The sequence below is a fragment of the Cotesia typhae genome, unplaced genomic scaffold (genome assembly GCF_013202065.1).
Source record: "Cotesia typhae breed Kobodo isofemale line unplaced genomic scaffold, CoteBio_Ctyphae contig_4, whole genome shotgun sequence".
In the NCBI taxonomy this organism is placed as follows: Eukaryota; Metazoa; Arthropoda; class Insecta; order Hymenoptera; family Braconidae; genus Cotesia; species Cotesia typhae.
In genome coordinates this window covers 7,742,973-7,764,254 of record NW_027423748.1, presented here as the reverse complement: position 1 = coordinate 7,764,254, position 21,282 = coordinate 7,742,973, and the positions used below count along the sequence as shown (strand labels likewise).

The 21,282-nt window shown below is 30.7% G+C and overlaps 1 protein-coding gene across 2 annotated transcripts in view; it reads right to left on the bottom strand.

The window, feature by feature from the left end:
• Kon (chondroitin sulfate proteoglycan 4-like protein) overlaps nt 1–19,100 on the bottom strand; it is a 37,758-nt gene extending 18,658 nt beyond the window's left edge. For both annotated transcript variants that reach the window (XM_074243014.1, XM_074243015.1), the window contains exons 1-6: nt 18,405–19,100; nt 16,195–17,369; nt 13,174–13,337; nt 7,112–7,343; nt 3,961–4,177; nt 1,457–2,054 (exon numbers count right to left, since the gene is read on the bottom strand). In XM_074243014.1, the coding sequence (XP_074099115.1) occupies nt 1,457–2,054; nt 3,961–4,177; nt 7,112–7,343; nt 13,174–13,337; nt 16,195–16,261 (1,278 nt within the window). In that variant the 5' untranslated portion in view covers nt 16,262–17,369; nt 18,405–19,100. The remainder of the gene's footprint in view (nt 1–1,456; nt 2,055–3,960; nt 4,178–7,111; nt 7,344–13,173; nt 13,338–16,194; nt 17,370–18,404) is intronic.
• Nucleotides 19,101–21,282: the final 2,182 nt, after the last annotated feature.

Sequence of the window (21,282 nt, the reverse complement as noted above, 5' to 3'; positions counted from 1 at the left end):
TTTATGTTTTTGCAAAAAATATGTATTATTTATAAAAGACTATTTAATTGGGTGGTACAATTTTTTTTTTACTTAAAATGATGATACACCATTTTTTTTACTGATTGTTCGGTTTACAGTTGAGCACCTTTTTCATATTACAACAAATATAATTCTTTTGATTTATAATTGAAAAAACTTATAGAAATCAATTACTATATCATTTAATAATTATTTTGTATACAATAATTCAATTTTGTATTACAATAATTCGAAAAGTCTGTTCAATTACTGGTCCCATTTTTATAAGAGTTCAAGTACTGGGTACTTTACCTTATTACCTTTGGTAAAAAAATTATATATGAGCATATCAAATCATATCAGGAAGACATACCGAAATGTTTTACCTCAAATTTGAATTAAAAAAAAAACGCAAACTTCCTGACTCTAATGATCAATTTTCATATGATATGAAGGCCATAAATGGCGGGTATATTGAAAATAATATATGGACACATAAAATTAAATCAAAAAATTTTATCGTAGATAGTTTTCGCAATTAGAATATATTATCCATTTTTAAGCATCGATTACGTTTTCCTTTATTGCATCAATATAAATAACATCAAAAGCCTTCCTGAGATTTTAAATAAAATTTCTGTCAGTTGATTAAATAACTCGCCGTCATAAAATAAAAATAATTTCTCTTTTAATAGATATCAAGAAGAAATATAAAAGATTTATTGATAAAAGATTCACACAATATTAAAAATGTATATAGATAAATGGAAGAAGGATCGAATATTTAATATCAACTACTTCTTTGTCTAAGAGGAATTGAATTATTAACGTTTAATGCAATCGCATTGGATTCGATAAACATTACTTTTATAAGAACTCAATTTTATCTACTAGTAATTCCGAAATTTATCCTGAAATTAATTTTATAAAGAGCAAAAAATTTGTTACACAATTATTCGAGTTTATTTAATTAATGCTGTAAATAATTGGCATTTAATAAAGTTAATTGTTAAAAAAATAGAGGATACATACATATCAGTCTTGTCTAAATGTCAGAACATTTTAATTACCCTTACCACAGTATAATTTGCTAATTTAAAAAAAAAAAAAAAAAAAAAAAAAAAAACGAATTTCAATTCACTATTATTTTTTTTTAACAAACAATGATAAAATTTTTATCAAAAAAAAAAAATTTACTCTTAAGAGTAAAAATAAATCAAAAATAAAAATCACCTACTCAAGGTTTACTTAGTGAATATTTAACTAGTATTATTAATAATAAAATTAACGATAAACCCAGAGAGATAATCCGCTAAAACATAAATTAAACGTAATTATAACAATTAAAAATTTAGTGTCACGTCTTGTTCCAGGTAGTGTCTGAGGGTCTTAATAGTGTAACAGTTAGCAAAGTTACAGATGCATTAATAATTAAATAAATGACATGTCAACTCACCGTAGTGCTCTCGGCGTAATTAGACGTGACGCAATGGGGTTGATCACAGGTACACTCAAACGAATTGACTCCGACTTGTGAACAGGTTGCTGATGGTATGCACGGGCGCTTTTCGAAACACGGATAAGACCATATACACCCAGCGACAATCCCCTGACTTATTTTGACGTCAGGCAAACCGATCTCCGAGGAATCGAGGAGCATGTTTCTGAGACAGCCCTTGTAACTCCGATCGCCGGATTTAATGCCGCGTGCAATGGCCCGTGCCCGTTTATTGAGCTCAGTCCCACCGATATACAATGTTTCGGCCAAGTCCAGGTATCGATTTCCGCCGGACGGTAAATTCAGCCGCTCTGCAGGCTCCTCATCGATACTGATACCAATAATTGTTGGACTAAAATCTATTATTACTTTATGCCATTTTCCATCTTTCACAGTCAGAGAGTGAATCAGCTCGGTTGCGCCGTTCCCTTTGTTCATTAACAGTCGCACTTTGCCTTCATGCAATTCAATCCCCAAATAATCAGCGTGAGATGCCTGGCCTGCGTTATACAGCAGTAGTCCCATCTCGGAGGTCGTTTTCAACTCGAATTCCCATCTGCAATGCGGTGACACGATGTTCACAATGGAATACTCCAATATCATATCAGTGTTGCTTACTCTATACTCCACACTCTCCATACTCCACTCTGTACCCTACACTACACTCTATATCATTGCTCGTCTAGTCATATGACAACTAATATGATGTTAAACGTATATATCCTTTCTACCAAATCTCTGTTTACGTTTATGCTCCTGAGAAAACGTTATTACCAATAATACCCAACTTCTACACGTACTTTATTTGCTATTCATTAACTAATTGCCTCGGCTAATTAATTATTTCTCTTCTGTTAATACCGACACCGGTTAATTGAATCACTATTGACTGAAATAAAAGTCCTTTATTGGATTTACCATTGGGCTTATATTTGAAATAAATTAATACTCAGATTCTAAGCGATGCTAATGATAAATGTTTGAGTAAAAAAGTTTTTTGAATTACGCCATTAAATTCTACAGATCATAGATTTAATGTTCAGTCCTCTAAACTGAACTATGGAATAAAAGTTCGACAAATTCCGATTGCGAAACTGGCTTTGACTAAATTTACAAATAAAATTTCTCAAATATCGAGACCCCTGGGTTCGATGATTAGTATTTCGAATATTTTAGCGAGGCTTTTAAAAAATTCTATCCTTTGTAAATATTCACTCGTTGATAATTTTTTTTTTTTACTTCTTTGTAGCTGATAGTATACATACTTGACTCGATAAATTAAATTCCTTTGATAATTTACATCGTTTGGGATGTATATACCGTAAAAATTTATCATGTAAAAATATATAGAGCTCATAAACAATCGACAATAGGATTATTCAACTGTGAATGATAAAAATTTTTTTAGAAAAAAGTTCTATACTGTAAAATACGAATATAAAGTGCACTCGTTTATGTACATATATGATACCTTTTTTATAATCCTATATCAATTTATATTTTTCTTTTTTCTTTATCATGGGTATAATTCAACATCGTTATAAGAGATATGATCTGTCGGCCTTACTTCAACGACCTAGACAGTCATGTCTACTTTTATTTCTTTTCATAAACGTGAGACAAGGGCCTTATAACGAGGTTGTACTGTGCATGACAAAAGTTATAGACGTCAAGACTATCATAAAAATAAATTTCTAAAAAATTATTACAACAATAGTAGTAATAATGATAATAATAGTAATGAAAATATTTCCTGTGGTGAAAATAAATAACAAGATTGCAAATACCAATGAAATTTTTTTGTGTACATTCTTAAAAATTTTATTTATAAATATTGAAGTAAAATGTTAATTGTTTACTTGTTATTTTTACAAGAAACTTCATATTTTTCTATATTTATACGACAATTCAACACTTTTAAAGGATTAAAAACATCAATAATAAAATATTTATTTTTTTATTTAATATACCGAAAAAAATATTGAGGAAAAAGTTTTTCCGCTTCGGGAAAATTATTAATTAAAATTGCTGAAGATATTTTTTAAGCTCTTATAATTGAAAATGTTTCAAAGTTTGTCTTTAATTTTAAATTCTGTCTAATGAATGCGAAATAGAATGAAATTGACAAAAATTTTTTTCACGTAGAAAATTAAATTTTTACAAAAAAGTATTAAATAATTTTCGATATAGAATTAAAAATTTTAATTTCTGAAAAAAAAATTTATTCATTTAATCACCCAAATAATCCTTCAGAGTCGAATATGTTTTTTAAAAAATTAATTAGTTTTTTCTCGATTCCGGTTTTTGAAGTTTCTTGACTCGAGATAAAAAATTCAATTTCAATCGCAACTGTTTCTATTAAAAATTACTCGTCTTCAATAATTGAAATACAAACAATAATAACGCATTTTAATCTCTGGAGTATGAAATGTAAATAGATCTTATGTAATAAAAATATTTACCTAGAGCCTGTACGGGATATCGGCCGTGAAATCGATAGAAATGCGCCTTCTTCGAGGAAGCTTATTTCTGTTTTTTTTGTTGCGTCAAATACCCTTGAGCAGCCCCACGTTACTGCACTAGCTTCAGATTTTCCTTGTCGTGACTTTGTATATTCTATTACGTTTGCTCCATTGTAAATAATATCCGCCATACATCCGCGCATATATTCCGTATGACCTGTATATACATATTTATATTTATTTACAGTTAAAATAAAAATATATATAATAATAAACATCACGTATTATAATACGGGCTTCCGAGGTATAACATAAAAAGGGGTTTATCACTAAAAGTATTACATTATTCTATGCATATAATAAAAATATGAAGATATATTAGAGTGAAAAAAGTTGGTGGCAAGTCGGAAGTAGAAAAGGATATTCATTTATTTATAAAATCTTTCAAATAACTTTTTTCCGATATGACATTAGTGTAACATTGTGAAATGTTTATTTTACAGTTTATAAGTTTTGAGTTATTCCGGAATAAAAATAGATGGAAATAATATTTAAGCTTAAAAAAATCGAATGTTATTCATTCCAATGTTTTTTTTTTTTTTTTTAACTTTATTTACCAAAAAAATATTACTTGATTCAAGAAAAATATTTTCTACAGCCCCCATAAAAAGAATTTATATTAAAAATATATATTGAAATACAACGTACATATTTTTAATAGCTAAATTTTGACTGATATTCGTATATATTTAAGCTATAATTGAACTTAAAAATATATCGGATAATATATATATAAAAAAAAAAAAACATGTCTAAAAATAGATGTAAAGTGTAAAAAAAAATTTATTTCAAATTATACACACTGAAAAAATACTCTTAAAAATTATTTTTTTACTTTAAAAAATTTTTCTTTTTAATCAAGTTAATTTTTTTTTCAGTGTATAATATTCTCAATATATTTTTATATTTTCATCCGTGTATTTTTTATACATTTTAAGATATATTTCAAATTAATTTCGATTGTAGTTAGAAATAATAAAATACATACGAAAATCGGTCAAAAATTAGTTGTTGAAAATAATTTTTTCATACATACTTTATATAGCTTTATGAATTATTTTTATTAATTTACTTTCAACATATATTTTTGACTCAAATTTTTTTCACGGCAAAAAGCATCAAGATATTAAGTTCTTTCAATTCATAAAATTAACTCTTGAATCAATGAATTAAAGCTCTTGGATAAAGCGTAAAAAGGTCTTAAAAGAAAATGAAATTTGGATGGAAGATAATATACTCTTGAATCAAGTGACAATAGTTATCAATCGATATCTATTGGTCCCTTAAAAGCCAAAATGACGCGATTCAAGACAAGAAATTCTTCAGTGAAACAACCAGGAATCTTAAAAATAACTTTCTTGGATCAACATAATTATTCTATCATCAGTGTACTGATAAAATTATTCCAATTGTAATTTTAATTTTTTTTATTGACTTTGAATTTTGAAACAGCGAGAAATTCCAGATTTATCCCGCAGCGTTCAGTTTTTTTTATCAGATTTCCATTCGAATAAATAAAATGTCTCCATTACCTAATGAATTGAAGCCAGTACAAAAAACAGCGATAAAAAATTAGATAGCGATGCAATGCAAACAATTTATGTTACAACAAAGCGTGAGCAGAGTATGGAAAAATTTAAGCGGTTGATTCACGTAGACGCAGATAGTTGGTTGTATAGTATGCATCACGGAAAAGATAGCATGTTTCATCCAAAAGTTTCTTAAATATTTATTTATGCAAATTAGAAAGTACATGCATAAGAGGGTGGGCTTGCGCTTTAAAGTATGCAAGTCGTCTGATAAAACATCCAACAGTGGTTTATCATTACTCGAAACAAGGAAAAATTGTAAATATATAAATCGAGTTATTCATTTTTCTAAAGTTATTTACATTTCATATTTTTTAGTTAAAAATAGATAAAAAAAATATTTCAACCGGATTTTAATTAATATTGTTAAATTTGATACGAGTTTTACTTAATGCCTAACTATCACTTGATATTTAAACGAGTTATTTTATAAATAAACGTCAGTTAATTTAAAATAAAATCCGTAAAAAATGTTCCCGTCATTAGAATTAAAGGCTGAAATAAAATAAGAAATAAAATGTCGTTTCTCGTATGGAAAAAAATAAAGTAATTTATTTCTTACGTACATGAAAATTAATGCAGAAATGAAATACGCTTTGAAAAGAGTAAAAAAAAATTTGATTAAAAAAATGTACGGGATAAAGGGTAAAGAAGCGTAGAGTTTTTTAATCTGTACCTATGTACTATACAGAGCTTGCATTATTGACTCTAGTGTGTTTTTTGTTGTAAGGTAAATTTTTGGAAAAGAAACTCGGGTATAATCTTATATAGTTTCTCGGATGAATTTTATCTATATAACCATAGCTCGAGAGGAACAAATGAATTGTCATGAATATGTAAATTGAATTTCGCCGGTTAGCCCCGGGAATATTGTTCCAGGAAAGTTGCTGTTTGCGCTGATCGTATTCAATTTGGTGACCTGGGTTGTTTGAAAGAGAGTTAGACGACGAAAGCGAGAAACACCTTATTCTTTATATATTGCTTTATTTTTATCATTACTTTGTCGTTTTTCTCTTTTTTTTATTATTTTTCCTTTTGTCTTATCTACGAAGATTACTTCTTCCATTGTTGGTTAAAGCTTAAACTATGTGGCCTTCATTCCCATATACATTCATAAATTAAAACGAAAACGAAAACTAACACGAAAAAGTAAAGTATTAAAATAAAAAAAAAGACCAAAGGACTATATACATATATATATATATATATATATATATATATATATAAACATATAGAGGTAATAGGGAAAAGCGGGAATTTAAAAAACCCTCGGCATACATATTATAAAATATATATAAATATACTTGAATAGATGTGCTTTAAAGAAGACTAAAGTAGTATTTACGCGATTAAAAAGCGTGAAAGAAATTCCGTAAGAATAAAATAAAGGATAGACTACAATTCATAAGAATAATCTTGGTGACTCTCAAGTGTGTTTATTACAGAAGAGTATAAGTAAGAGTATAAAATATAAAGTAAGAGTTATAGAGTTATACGCTTACCGAGAAACAGCTCGTGAAATTCTCCTTGTCCTCCAATAAAAACGCCGTAGACTATATTTAAAACAAAAAATTTTCCAGGCAATAATGTTCTCGTGATATGAATACCATCTATTTGTAAGGTCATATTGGCCTCCTGGCGCACTAAATGGATTTCGTGCCAACTGAGGTCGTTCAGTGTTAATCCACGCGGACTGGCAATTTCGCTCTCACCAGCCCCCAAATTAATATGTACCTAAGGATAAAACATAATAAAAGTAAATGTAACTGTGAGTAAAGATAAAGCTTAATAAATTGTTGGCACTTTTAAAGAGCATAAAATCTGCATTTATAATGTCGAGTTTCCTAGGGGTAGGTGCTCCCTTCTGATAGTGCTCCATAGCTTCGGATACAGAACTATTACGGCTGGTGGTCTCGCGCGTATATCAAAATGTTTCGAGACCTTGAGGGGCGTCTACTCCGGGGCCTGGGAAGCTGAAAAGTGCGGTGTCTTGAGAGACGACCTTATTTTCCGAGCTTAAATCCCGACCTCTACTCGGAAACTCGCTCGAATAGTTATGCAGATTTAACATAAACGGTGGAGAAACTTCAGCAGGAGGCAACCGGGCTCCCGAGCACCCGAGCACTCAGGCTCCTTCTACGCTTTACACAAACGCCAACGTTAACGTTGCCAAATCCTTTTCCCACCAGGCATAAAGGTTAATACAAATGTTACTTTAGCTCGAGGAGAAGCAACAGAATATAAGTATACGGATCCTGGGTTTCTGCCCGCGTCTGTGTGAGTCTCGGGGTGAGAGGTATACACAACGGAGGTAATTTCCGCTAAATATTTGCTCTCTGTGTCCATGTTGTGGTTAATTCACGTGAACAAATTCACAAATTGCGGTTTAACCATCATAAATTAATTCTCTGTTGACCCATTTAATAATCAATATCACGTATTAATTGTTATTTATTAATGGGTTTTACTTAATAATCATGATACTGAACAATGAGGAATAATGATTGGTACTATATGTGACTAAATGCATCCGGAAAAATTTCCTCCGGAAATATTCATGACATGGAAAGCAGTCACCGACAATATTTTTCGGTTAGATTTAAAATGTTGTTTTAGTCCCTGTAATACCGAAATTGCTTGAATTTTATAAAGCTCTTAGATAGTAATCTTTATTTTTATCGAGCGAGAAAAAAAAATATTATTTCAAATTATATTATACGTATTTAGAAAAAATGTCAAGGAAATTGAAAATTTTATTAGCTAACAAGAAATAGTCAAATCAAGTTTTAAGTTCAATTTTTACCAAGCTTTATATTTATGGTAAATATTTTCTAAGAATTTCATTTTAAATATTTATTTTGTATGTCATAAGTTATTTTAAGATTTATACACTTCATTTCACGCATACGCAATGATTGGACCTCCTTAAAATTTTTATTAAATAAATATAAACTAGTCATATATTTATTTAGTAGTATGTCATGTAAAATGAATTTTTCTCATTCGGTTTTTTTTTTCTCTATTAAAGTGAATGAAAAAAAATTCATTTATTGAAAAACAATTCTATAAATAAATACTTTCGCTTTCTTTTTCATTCATTTTTTTTTAATACAACAAAAAAATTAATTTACTTTAAAATCAAAATCAAAGTTACAAAACAAAAATTTAATTAAATTAATGATTTTTTTTGTAATAATTCCATTAGAGAAATTAAAAATGTATTTTGAATTTGAAATAAATTATTAAATAAAATCTCGATGTTTATAATGCGTTCTATAAGTAGATAACGGGTTCCGATCGAGCCCATCAATGATTCAAAATAATTGGCTTAAAATGTTTTCAATTTCACGGTTAAATCAAAAGAAAAAAAATTCATAAATAAATTTGTAGCCATTAAAAATTCATGTAGAGTTAAAAAGTCACTCTCTTCTCAGAATAATTTTTTAAACTTAAAATATTCATGACTTGTACGAATAGAAAGGAAGGTTGTTTAAGGGCTCATTTTAAAAGTAAAACTCGAGGGTATATTTTTTGTTTATAAATAAATATATATGTATTAGAATTTTTAATAACTTTTTAAGAGGATCATTCTAAGAACTATAATTTTTGTTTACGACTTTGAAATTGTAATTCGTTGTAAATTTCAGAATAATTGGCATAAAGGGTCGTTCAATTTTACCCGTCTCTGGTTAAGTACCGGACTAGCAATGAAATCCCGGGTCCCGCTGGTACTAGTAGGAAAGGTACTCAAGGGAGAGTACATCAACATTAGTCTTACTGATAAATCCGCTGTTGTACTCTCGACAAACTAACACATCACATCCGAAAATAAATCGAAAATTTATTCTTTCTCTGAGTAACACAATAAATACTCTGTCATGTTATTTAACACACATACAGAGATTAAATTATTAATTAAATCATTCCGTGATTAACCTACGAATTAATTTTGCATAAAATATCAAAATATGTTTAACTTAGCCCTCGGGTTAGTTATTATTAAACTTCAGGGAGAAAATCGGGAAAAACTCTATTGATTATAGTCCCTTGGGCTTGAACAGCAGTTGACAATCTACCAGGCTATGCGAGGGTTTTCATTCAAAAGTTTCGGTGTATAGAAAGATTTATAAGAGGATTTGACAGGAAAAAAAAAATAATTTTGTAATAAATTAGCTGATAGAACATCGAACGTTTGAACTCTTTCCGGGCATCGACATCGCCATTTGGAAGTTAAGTTTACCGTAGTCGATAATGATCAATTTGCTCTTTGACGATTTAAGTTTAAGAAAAAGTGTAATTTTTGAATCACGGTATCTTCCGGACGAGTTAACCGAATAATTGATCAAGAAGTTTTGGTCTTCTCTAACGGAAATTAAGAGAAAAATTATTTTTAGATCTAATTAGTTTCGAGTCTTGTTAAATCATGATAATGATAATCTTTGACAAATTTTTTCCACCTGAAAGTGGTGAAATCTGCTGCAGAACGAACTTAAAGATTTTAATTAAAGACAGTTACGACTATTTCTTCTAAAAGTCTTCATTTCAAAAGACAGTGAAAATATTTTTAATGAAGTTATGATTTTCTTTTTCAAAAGGTAACATCGCAATAAAAACTTTTTTAACCGGTATCTTTAACGTACACATTTATTTCACATTTAATTACATAAGAAAAATAGATTCACGAATAAGTACAAATATAAAAACTGAAATTAAATTGCGATACAGTTTCTTTATTTATATTTGGTTTTTTTTTTTTTTTTTTTTTTCACTCCTTCAAAACATTTTACAGCGACAGATCGAGTGAAGCAACTGGGCAAATTTAATCGTAAAATGTAAATTAAAATAAAACAGGGTCCTAGAAGTTTTATTATTAAAAATTTTATTTGTCATTTCATAACGACAAACATGAAAAGAACCCGAGTAAAAATAAAATAAGTATTATATATCAAATTCGTAATAAATGGGATATCTGTTACTGTTACGACTCTAACGCCTCAAGCTTCCAACAAACTGGTATGAATTTCTCTCACAAATGGTAATAACAACTTTATGATGATTATCATTATCATCATCATGATCATTGATAAAGATATATAAAGTACATTTGATAAAACTTCCAGGAGGTATATATTGTCCAGTAATGGATGAACAGACTGGTTCATTGAATGCGTTTTTACGGGATACACCACCATTGTGGCGGCAAAGGAAATCGCTCGGAATCGATTTGATCTGGCATATACCATCGAAATGCGATGACCTGGCTGGCCAACTGGAAATGCTGGTTTTTTAGTACTTAGATCACTAGTTCTCTCTGAAATCGAGTAAATACACTGGAGGATAGTTATATACATAAATATATATCTCTCTATCTATACACTCGAGGATCGGATTGAGTGGGTGTGTGCAAAGATATACAAACACAAGTAAGCAGACATTTCCTCACAGTTTTACACAATCACGAAAATTTATGGCGAGGATGTTAAAGCATACATTGTCGGTTATAAGAAAATCCAAAAGGGTAGCTTTAATGTGTACGTAGATAGTAGTTATATATAATATGAACGCACACACAGAGAAGGGTGGAGGTTGGAGGATAGAGGGCAAATGTTCCTTAGAGTTGGCAAAGATTCAGCAGCCGTGTCATTACGCGAGATCTCGGGTTCGAGTAGGAGCTAGCTTGATTAATTATCCGAGTAGCGGGGAAGATCTTCGTCGAGGGATTACGTCAATTTGCAACGTGATATTCGTTTTAGAACCGCGCCGGCTTGACCCCGTGCCAAGTCAGATCGTTAAGAGTTAATTATCACGTACCGAGAAATTTGCCGGTTTCATCCCCTAGCTTGCTCCTGAATACCCTCTGATATCGACTTTCCTTGGGCTTAAAGGATCTCCCTAACACCATGGTAACCCGACGTGCCCCGCTTGTGAAAAATATAAAACCACTGAATGGATGCTACGATATAAATAAAGAAAGCTCCAAAATATATACTGAGCTGCTTCAAAAAAGTTACGATTTTTTTATCTTGAGATATTTTTGGGAAGATGGGAGAAGATTACTTTGAGGTTTGAAGAGCTCAACAGATTTAAAGAAATTCTGTATTAATAAAATAAGATTTTTTGGATGAAATTATATCGTTATCGTACTATTGAAATAATCTTAGAGTTTCAAACAGACAATTTAGAGCTAAAATTCGTAATTAGTCCAATAAGTTTACAAAAAAAAAACCTTCAAAGTTCTTGGAAATTCAACTTGAACCTTAGATAATTATTAGAGGAGTGAATTTATCGAGAAATCATATGAGACTTTTTTTGTAGAACATTCAATCCCCTACAAAAATATTAAAAGATCGGTCAGGATGACAGTCCATTAATAAGTTGAAAAATTTAGAAAAATATTTTTTTCATGTTAATTAAAATTAGTGATATTAATATTATGAGCTATAATTTTTACAATATTTTTTTTATCATCGTGTAAGAAAAAAAAAAAGAGTTGATTTTTTTAAAACAGTCTATATATTTATCTGGGAGCTAGTATAAATAAAGAGGATGAAAAATTCTAAACGAATGTCTATTTAGACAAACATTTTTAGTTATCGTTGATCCAATTGGATTCCATCAATTACCTACGGAGTTAGTTTATGGCCATTTATTTAGCGCCTTTGTATTCGTTCATTCTCGGTATTTCCTATTCTACTTGTTTTTAATTCTTTTTATTTTATTCTGCCATAGTAAACCCACTGGTATTGGATTTCGTGAGTGTGGGTGTACGTGGGTAGGAGTATAGATGTACGATCTGTATGCTATACGGATATACATATATATATATATATATATATATATATATATATATATATATATATATATATATATATATATATATATATATGGAGGATGAATAGAAGAGAGAAGCTAGAGAGCTATGCACCAGTGGTGAGTTTCAACGTCGACCAAATATCGATTACTATGGACCAACGGCTAATTCCCGACCTCTTGAATTTACGTTTTAGCTAACTTGCTTATCGTGCGATTTTCCTGGGAATCTATATATCTGTAACGATGTTTGTAATTACTAAATATTTGTCTGAAATGTTTGGTAAAGTAAATAAGAGTTTACTAAATTAAAAGTAGAATATTCCAGCATGGAACTTTAATAATATATGATGTTGTTATAAGCCCGGAGCCCGGAAATAAAATACAATTATAATGCTAAGCAGTTGAATCATTATCAAACTTTAGAATTATCTTGACTAGAGAGCAAACCGAAACATTAAAAACTACTATCTGGATGGCACCTCGTTTTAACCGAACTCTTTGTTGTGTTTTATTTTATTTTATATATATTTTTTTTATTTTCTTTGGGGTTTTTTTATCGTTATAAAAAGACCACTGATGTGGGAAGCTTCGTCTAAAATGGAGGCCGAATCCCTGCGGCACTCGAACCAGCTCTAGTAGCGGATATAGTACCTCTACTTTGACTTATACTGGTCTAGTTGAGTAGTATAGTAGACAATGGAATGTCGAAAAGATAGGAAAAAAAAAAAAGCACTATGCTGCACACACAAACCTTGAGTCTTGCAGCTTCGAGCTTGATCAAACAGTAGTCCGTTTTTCCAGCTGCCAATAATAGGATTGCATCGGATAGATGTGTTCGGAAACGAAAACTTATATTGGTACTGCCTTTGGCTTCTTGTACCGGAAAGTGGATGTAACTCGAACCATAAAATGATACTGCAATCAAATGAAAAAAACGTTATATTGAAGTAAATGAGGGAAATAGATTTTTTTTTTTTTTTTTTTTTTTTCAAGGATTAACTGTTAATCTGCCGTGTAGAATTCATGTTTCAAAAATGCTATTATCACCCGGTTCTTTTAATCTTTTTTTTTCTTCTTCCTGTTTTTGTAGAGTACAATCGTAAAATAATGGACTGCACGGATATACATTTGTGTGTATAAAATAAAAAAACTCTCGTGGATTCAATTACTTGGTAAAAAACAAAAATATTTATTTTACGAGTGTGCATTATTGCCGATTAATATTATGCGAGTAATTCAATACCAATTTTGTTCATTCAAATGAACTTAATTCTGAACATCAACCATGACATATGATAAAAAGTTTCCGAGTTGAAAAATAACGGCATAAAAATAAAAATAAAAAATAAAAAGCTCCACTCGGCATAATGAATATAATGGATGAATGTGTAATACGTCATGTTGATTTTCCGTGCGGTTTTGCATTTAAAAGTGTAAAAATAAACATGAGAGAATAATTAATTGAGATTGAAAGCTGTATCATGTATATTCTTATTGTATGTAGTAAAAAAAACCCAAGCCCAAGTGTGTATGTATAATATGTTAGTACTGTGTGTTAAAGCTAGAATACAAACGGTTCTTGTATATGTATATATATGCGTTCATCGATAAATAAACTACCGCGAAACTCGAATGAGACAATCAAACAGTTGAAACACGAACTCAATAAATACATGTACGTATATATATGTATACTAGCGACCCGGCCACGCGTTGCTGTGGCTGAGTGATTTAGAAAACGTGCATAATAACACTGAGAAAATTTGAATTAAAATGTACCGTCATCTATGATATATTTATATCAAGCAGTACTACAGTTAACTAAAAGGCGCCATCTATTTCAGACTTATGAAACTTACAATTAATAACAATGATCAACATAAGTAATCATTTTATTGTTAATTAATAAATATTGCGACCATGAATTAAAATGAAAACTATCCTATCTCTCAAGTTGGAACAAAACACACATTTAAAAGAAAAAATAACTAAAATCGGTTAAGTAGTTTAGGAGTCCATCGCGGACAAATATCGTGACAGGAGATTTATATATATTAAGAATATATCTCTATACATTATAGGATGAGTAAATGAAGAGACTACATGAATGAAACTTTTATGTTTTCATCGAATACAAGGTTTAAAATTGAATTTAACGTTGGTTTAAAAGGTACATTCCACAAATATCCATTTGTTTGCTTACACAGCAAACTCGCGTCTGTTTGAAGCTTTAAGCTTTTGAGCTTAGTGATGGTACTTTGCTTGGTTGCATCTGTTATCCTAACAACAAGCTTCAACGCGGTGTACCAATAAGTATCCCCGGGTAGAGCTCACTCTAATATCATTAGATTATATATACACAAATTTTCATAAGGAAAATCCTTTACTGTAAAGTTAAATAAAAACAACAAAGTCTCATTAATTTCTTACATCATGTTTCCAAATAGAAATACCGAAAGTAATGCTTCAAGGCGCTTCTTCTTTCCCCTTTACTTGTCTTGGCTTCCCACTAAATTTTTTTATCGATGGAATAAATTTAACTTTATATTTTCACTCTAACATTTTCAGCTTAATGATAGTTTTTTACTGTTTTCATTATCATTTTTTTTTCTCATACTTTATTTTCAAAGCTAACAAAATTTGAACTACTTACGGCAGAAGCTATAAATCAATCTCCTTTTAATTTAGTTTTTTAATATTATTATTATACATTTTTATGGATTTAATTTTTTCATTCGACACACTTTATTTGAGCAATAAAAACAAAAAAAAAAAATAAAAATAAAATCTGCCGCTTGGCTTATAAATATTCAAATATTTATAACGCTAATTTATACGCTATTATAATTTTATAAATTGACCTAACCCAACTTTTAATACTGAACACATTTTGTTCATTATATACCCACCCCGACACATCAAATATTTAAAATTTCTTACCCTTTTTATACACCCCGGGATTAAAGTATTCTCACTATTCAGATCACTTATTTTTTTTTTGTTACGAAAAAGGTAAATAAATAATTTAAATTACTCCTCATTTTATTTTTTTTTCTTTCATTTTTAAACAACTTCAACCTACAATAGATTTAAAATAATACTTTATTTCTCTTCCACGCAATTAAAAATGCTGCAAAAATTTTGTTATTATTATTATTATTATTATGATAAAATAATAATATAACGCAAATAACATACAACATTAATAGTATAAAAGCACAGAACTTGAATATCTCATTCAACGATTCATTATTTCATAAACAAAAAAATTAACAAAAGTTAAACAACGCCGCGCATAATTATAATACTTGATATATTTTTATTTTTAAACCAGATCTTATTTTATTGTAAAAACTAATAAACTTTTTTTTATTTAATCTTTACAGTAAATTTTTCTCTGCTGACTCTATAATTGGGTGTTGCCCGGGGGATTTTCATAATAAATAGAATAAACAAGGAAAAAGTGAACGAACCGAAGAAAAATGGAGAAAATATTCAAGAATCGTCAGTATTATTAATGTTTGTTCTTCAATTGCATCATAAATTTATCGCGAAGTAAAAACAAGGTACGTAGATATATGTATGTGTTTTGTATGAAATATATTTATTATTTACAATCTCTCGTCACGTTTCGTCGAATAGTGGAAGTGAACCAGTCTAGTATAAAATTTAATGTATGAGAGAATATCTTGAGGACATAAGCAAGCAAAGTCGAAAAGACAGTACAAGGTAGAGATCTACAGTGGCGTCCATTCATCCATCCATACGTTACCTTTTTCATCTGTCTGGCAGTAGCCCAAGAAGATGGCTGCAGCAGCCAGCAACATCAACAGTTCCATGTCGACAAAGTTTAGGCTTTTCCCTCCGGTGTCTCGGTTCGTTTCTTTCCCGTATTTTCTTTTTCTTATTTATTCTTCATACAGATCCAGAAAGAGATACTGATATTTCTTATAATTTTTCTCTTATTTTTTTTAAAAACTTTCGGTTTTTTTTGCCATCTAACCAGCAAGAAGCTCTTTTATTATCTCTTATTTCCTTTCCTTTTCTTTTCTTGCCGGGTGTATAGAGAAAAGTAGTCTGCTCGGGACTAGTCTGGCTGGTATCTTATAGTCTTGCCTGATTTGAGATGATGCCGGTCGGGCTCGGTTCGCTTTCCTTGTAATATTCTTCAGCTCTTTCGTTCTTTGGCTGTTGTTCGGATAAACGGGGCTCACCAGAGTGAACGAAAATCTAAAGCGGCATCGATCCCTGGTTGGTTATACCAGCTCAACGGTGTTATTTATGCGAGGCCATAAGTTACGTACTTTCGTGGCGTCATGTTTTTCGCGGCTTTTCCTTCTATTCGCTCCCGTGGCGGCTTTTACTGCGCTCCTTTACTCCTGTAATGCTATATATCTCCTCCTCGGTAGTTTCTTCACTCTTTCTTAGCTGATATAAATCTATATTCGTTTTTACTTTACTAAATTTTTTTTTTCTTTTATTATTATTTTTTATTTTATTTTTACTTATTTTACTTTTCTTTCTTTGCCTCTTATCCTCCTTATATACTTTTTCTTATTCCTCTTTACTCATACTTCTCTGGCTTTCACAGTGTATAGCCTCAAGAATACCAATAGCGCGTTTCAAGTTAAACGGCTGAATCGCGTGAACGATTGGCCGATTTCCTCGGGAAATCACAACAAAATTCCCTTGTACGTCATTTTATTTTTTTAAATCACATTATCGGTATTTAAATTCGTTGTGATTTTAAAATTATTTTATTATTATACTATTTACATTGTTTGTAATTTCATTGTATCAATTAATCAAGTTATTTCATTTCATTTCAATTCGTCAATTAATTACACAAATCTAATAGTCGGTACGGGTACGATGGATTAATTTCCCAGTTAGTTAATTCTGTCCCTTATTACTGAATTATTTGACGTTGTCGATCTGTGCCAGAGTCTGTGAAATAAAAGAAAATTAACTGAATTTAACTTTATACACTTCTTTTTATTTTATTATTTTTTTCTTTCCTATTCTTTATTATTTCAGTGTCTTTTTTTTTTTTTTTTTTGTGTGTGCTGTGTCATCGAGTTTTTTTTTAACGTAATTACCGAGAGCCAGTTTTTAGTTTGAATTTTAATTTTAGCTTCATTTTTTATAAGTTTAATAAAAAATGTGACGCAAATTTGAATAAAAAAAAAAAACGTTGAAAGTAAAAGAGAAAATTTTATTATTCGTATTTATAGAACCGCGAAAAAATAAATTGATTTATGAATGGTATATTTTTGATAAATATATAATATGTATAAGGTGAATTATATAGCATACTATTTTTCAGTTAAATGTATGAGGGAGTAAAATATCTGATAGATCTGAATAAAATAGCTGAGGCATGATTAATGTAATCTCGTTTTATTTGATTCTATGAGCAATGTGACCTTTGGGTGGTTATATTCACGAGTGGCTGTAGTACCGGTGCTAGTTCATAGCATAGTAGTTTTACTAGTAGTTATAGTAGTAGTGAAGTAGCAGCCTCGCAAAAACTATTTTACCAACTATATACCCTCTTTCTCTCCTTTTTAAGCGTCAAAAAGCATTCCAACAGTAGCTCGATCCAATTCACCATTTTACCGAGTGGGAAAATGAAACAATGGTCGGTTTTCTCCCTTTCAATTTACATTTCGAACTATTTGTTCTATTTTTTTTTTCCATTTTCATTTTCATTTTTATTTTTATTTTTTACTCTATTCTTTTAACTTTTTTATCTTTAAAAATCTAAAAAAACATTTTTTTCTCCTTTTTTATCATAAAAATAAAAAGGACAAATAAAAGACCAAAGAAATACATCAAAACAAATCCCCTGGCTCTCTGGCAGTTTAAAGCGTACAATTTGCAAACGAAAAAAAGTGAACAAATTTTCTATTATTACTATATTCTTTTATGTGAATTTAACAGTCTAAAGAAAATAAAAAAAAAAATAATAATAATTCGTACAATTCAGTGTCATCCGACCGTGAAGATTGTAATTTTACGGCTGTCATTTTGACTCGTTTATAAATCAGCATCTAAAATTGGTTTAAAAGAAAAAAAATAAATAAATAGTCCAACATTGAAGATAAATTAGCATTAGCATTAGTATCGATCTTGATGCCAGTTACGTGTTCAAAAAAATCCAAGGAGATTTAGAATATCACAAAGTAGAATATAAATCCATTAAAAGTCAATCGTATCACTGATATCGTATATTGATAAAACAATAAAATAAAAACTTGACTTTATCATTTCAACTATTATTCCGCGTACAAAGCACCTGCACTAGCTTTGTTCTCCGTGACATTTGTCCGTACTTTTTAAAACTCGATCATGCAAACACATGGACACTTCACGGTTTAAAAATCTCGTCCCGCAGACAAAGGATCCGTGGTTCGAAAAAAATGATTTAATGATAAAAAAATTTTTTTTATTGATAAAAAATTTTTTTTAATCACACAAAATCCGCTGGCTAGAGAAAATTTTCTAGAGGTCCTTTTAGGGTCTGTAAAAAAACTCGGACAGAAATCCACATCACAGCACTAAAAAGCGAGACAGAACGCACGTTATGCCGTGGATCGGTGTAAGCGACTAGCGTTCGAAGAAGTGCTTTTGCCTGTCAGTAGTACGATGAGCTTTGCGCCGTCGCTCCAGAGGGTACAGAGCTACCAGCAGCATCCACGGCCTTTACTCATCACATCTCCTCTTCTCTTCTCTGGTCTTTAGTGGTGTCTCCTCTCTCGATACCACACCGACACTGGCATACACTGTACCACTGTACCATCATATTATATTCTATTCCATAGCGATAGCACATCGCACACACAACAACCTCAGTGTGTGTCTTGGCGAGCGATGATATGAAGCTGATGTGCCATGCGCACAGTGCGCCACGGCCGAACGACCTGGTACACCAAAAAGCACTGAGCAAGAAGGAAAAATAGTATTAAAGGCCCGGAGGCTGACAGAGACGGGAAAAGAGAATGAAAGTTGGGAGAGGAGCGAACAGAAGAGAAAGCATAGCAGAGTTAGGAGTTTAGAGTGTTAGCTAGCTACCCTGTATGTGTCTCGTTCCGTTCGTCTCTACTCGCGCCGTCGCGGCTCCACAGTGGCGGTGAGGAGAGCTTTTTTTGTCATGTTCGTACACACGACCAGTTATACTTCCCTGAGTTGAGTGGATCTCTGCTCCTCTGTATTAGTATGGCTAAAAATGCATCGGACACTGACTAAATTCTGTTAACAAAAACAAGAAAAAAAAATTATAACATTTTTTATAAATATAATAACATGACAACTGGATAAATGAAGAAAAATTTAATGGTCAAATTTGCGATAAAAAAAATATACATATATTTTTATAGAAAAATAAAAGATTTTTCTTTACAACAAATGTTTTATTACTTTTTCCCATTTCACTTGGGTACTTTAGTCGTAAAGCTTGAAATTTATTAAAAATTAAAAGGCACGGAAAAAGGTTTTTAATTAAAGCGGATGGTCTTAATTGATCTTTTTCCACTTGCTGGTTGTCTGTGTATGTGTTACGGGGACGTACATTATAGATGGATACTGTCCGTGTGGATAGAGCAAAAAATTATGCGTAAATTTTTTTATAATTAGTGATGTTTGTAATTGGATTTTTATAAACATGTTTTGTGCGCTTTTAAGGTGAGAATCACTTGGATTTTGAATTTAAAGCAAAATTCTGTGTATGCGAGATGTATAGAGATTTTTTTTATTTAAAATTTATTTTAAAAAATTTCTATGATTATTTTCAAAAGTCGAAGAAAAAAAAATTTTTAGAAAAAGTTAATTTTTCAATTTTGTAAGCCTAAAAATCCGGTGACCGTGAAACTAAACAATGACCTCAAATATTAAGATTTTTTTTCTTAGAGTCCAGAAATAAAATTTTTTCTAATCAGTTATCTTATTAAATTTCGTGATAACTTCCAACTACTCAAATGATAAGAGATGCAATAAAATTGATAAGAATCATTTCTATGAAAATTAAATTTCTGACGATAAAAAGTCTTCCAAAAATTTATGACGCAGAAAAAAATGAAGATTTAAAACTCCAACTGCACATAATTTTATCATTAAAATTCATTTAATGTGTAACACCATTGGTGTCGGAATTTCCTCTAAAATCATAGACTTGAGATGGAAAACCAGTAATTCAGAATGTTGATATACAGCCGCGGATATATGGGCTCTGAGACCTCCTGAATAGATCACATCAACTGATTGAGTACGTGAATATATAAATTTAAAGTTAATGTATGTAAACGCAGGACGATAAATGGCGAATGAAAGGCTGCCGGTAGTGGAGAGAATCGATCCCCATTTCGTTTGCCAGTAAAACCCATACCCATACTCTTACCCTTTTACGGATGAATCCGTAAGATTGCCTCCAGCTAAAGCCGTTTTAGCTGCCCCCACATGCCTATTTTATATCCTCAAGAGAACGATTAAACGGCGTGCTGGAAGAAAAACGTTTATAAATATTTTCCGGGACTCCGGCGAGCCCTCGACTGTATACCATTCAAAAAGATTCTCATCCTCTCTTAATATACATAGACACATGTAAAGGGATGATTGTGAGTGTGTACATGTATACTTAAAACCTCAACTTCTCGGCTGGGGCTACTCACCGCGGCACGGGCTCTTTCCAACACAGCTGTCGCTCTTATTTTCTATCTGGCTTTCAACTCTATATGTGCTTGACACTTTGCCCCTGCCCGCTGAGTATTCACGTGTATATATTTTATGTGTGGATGTAGATGAAGATCTAGATGTATAAAGAGCTACATAAAAGATTCAGATGTGTCCGTGAGAGGAGGCCGTG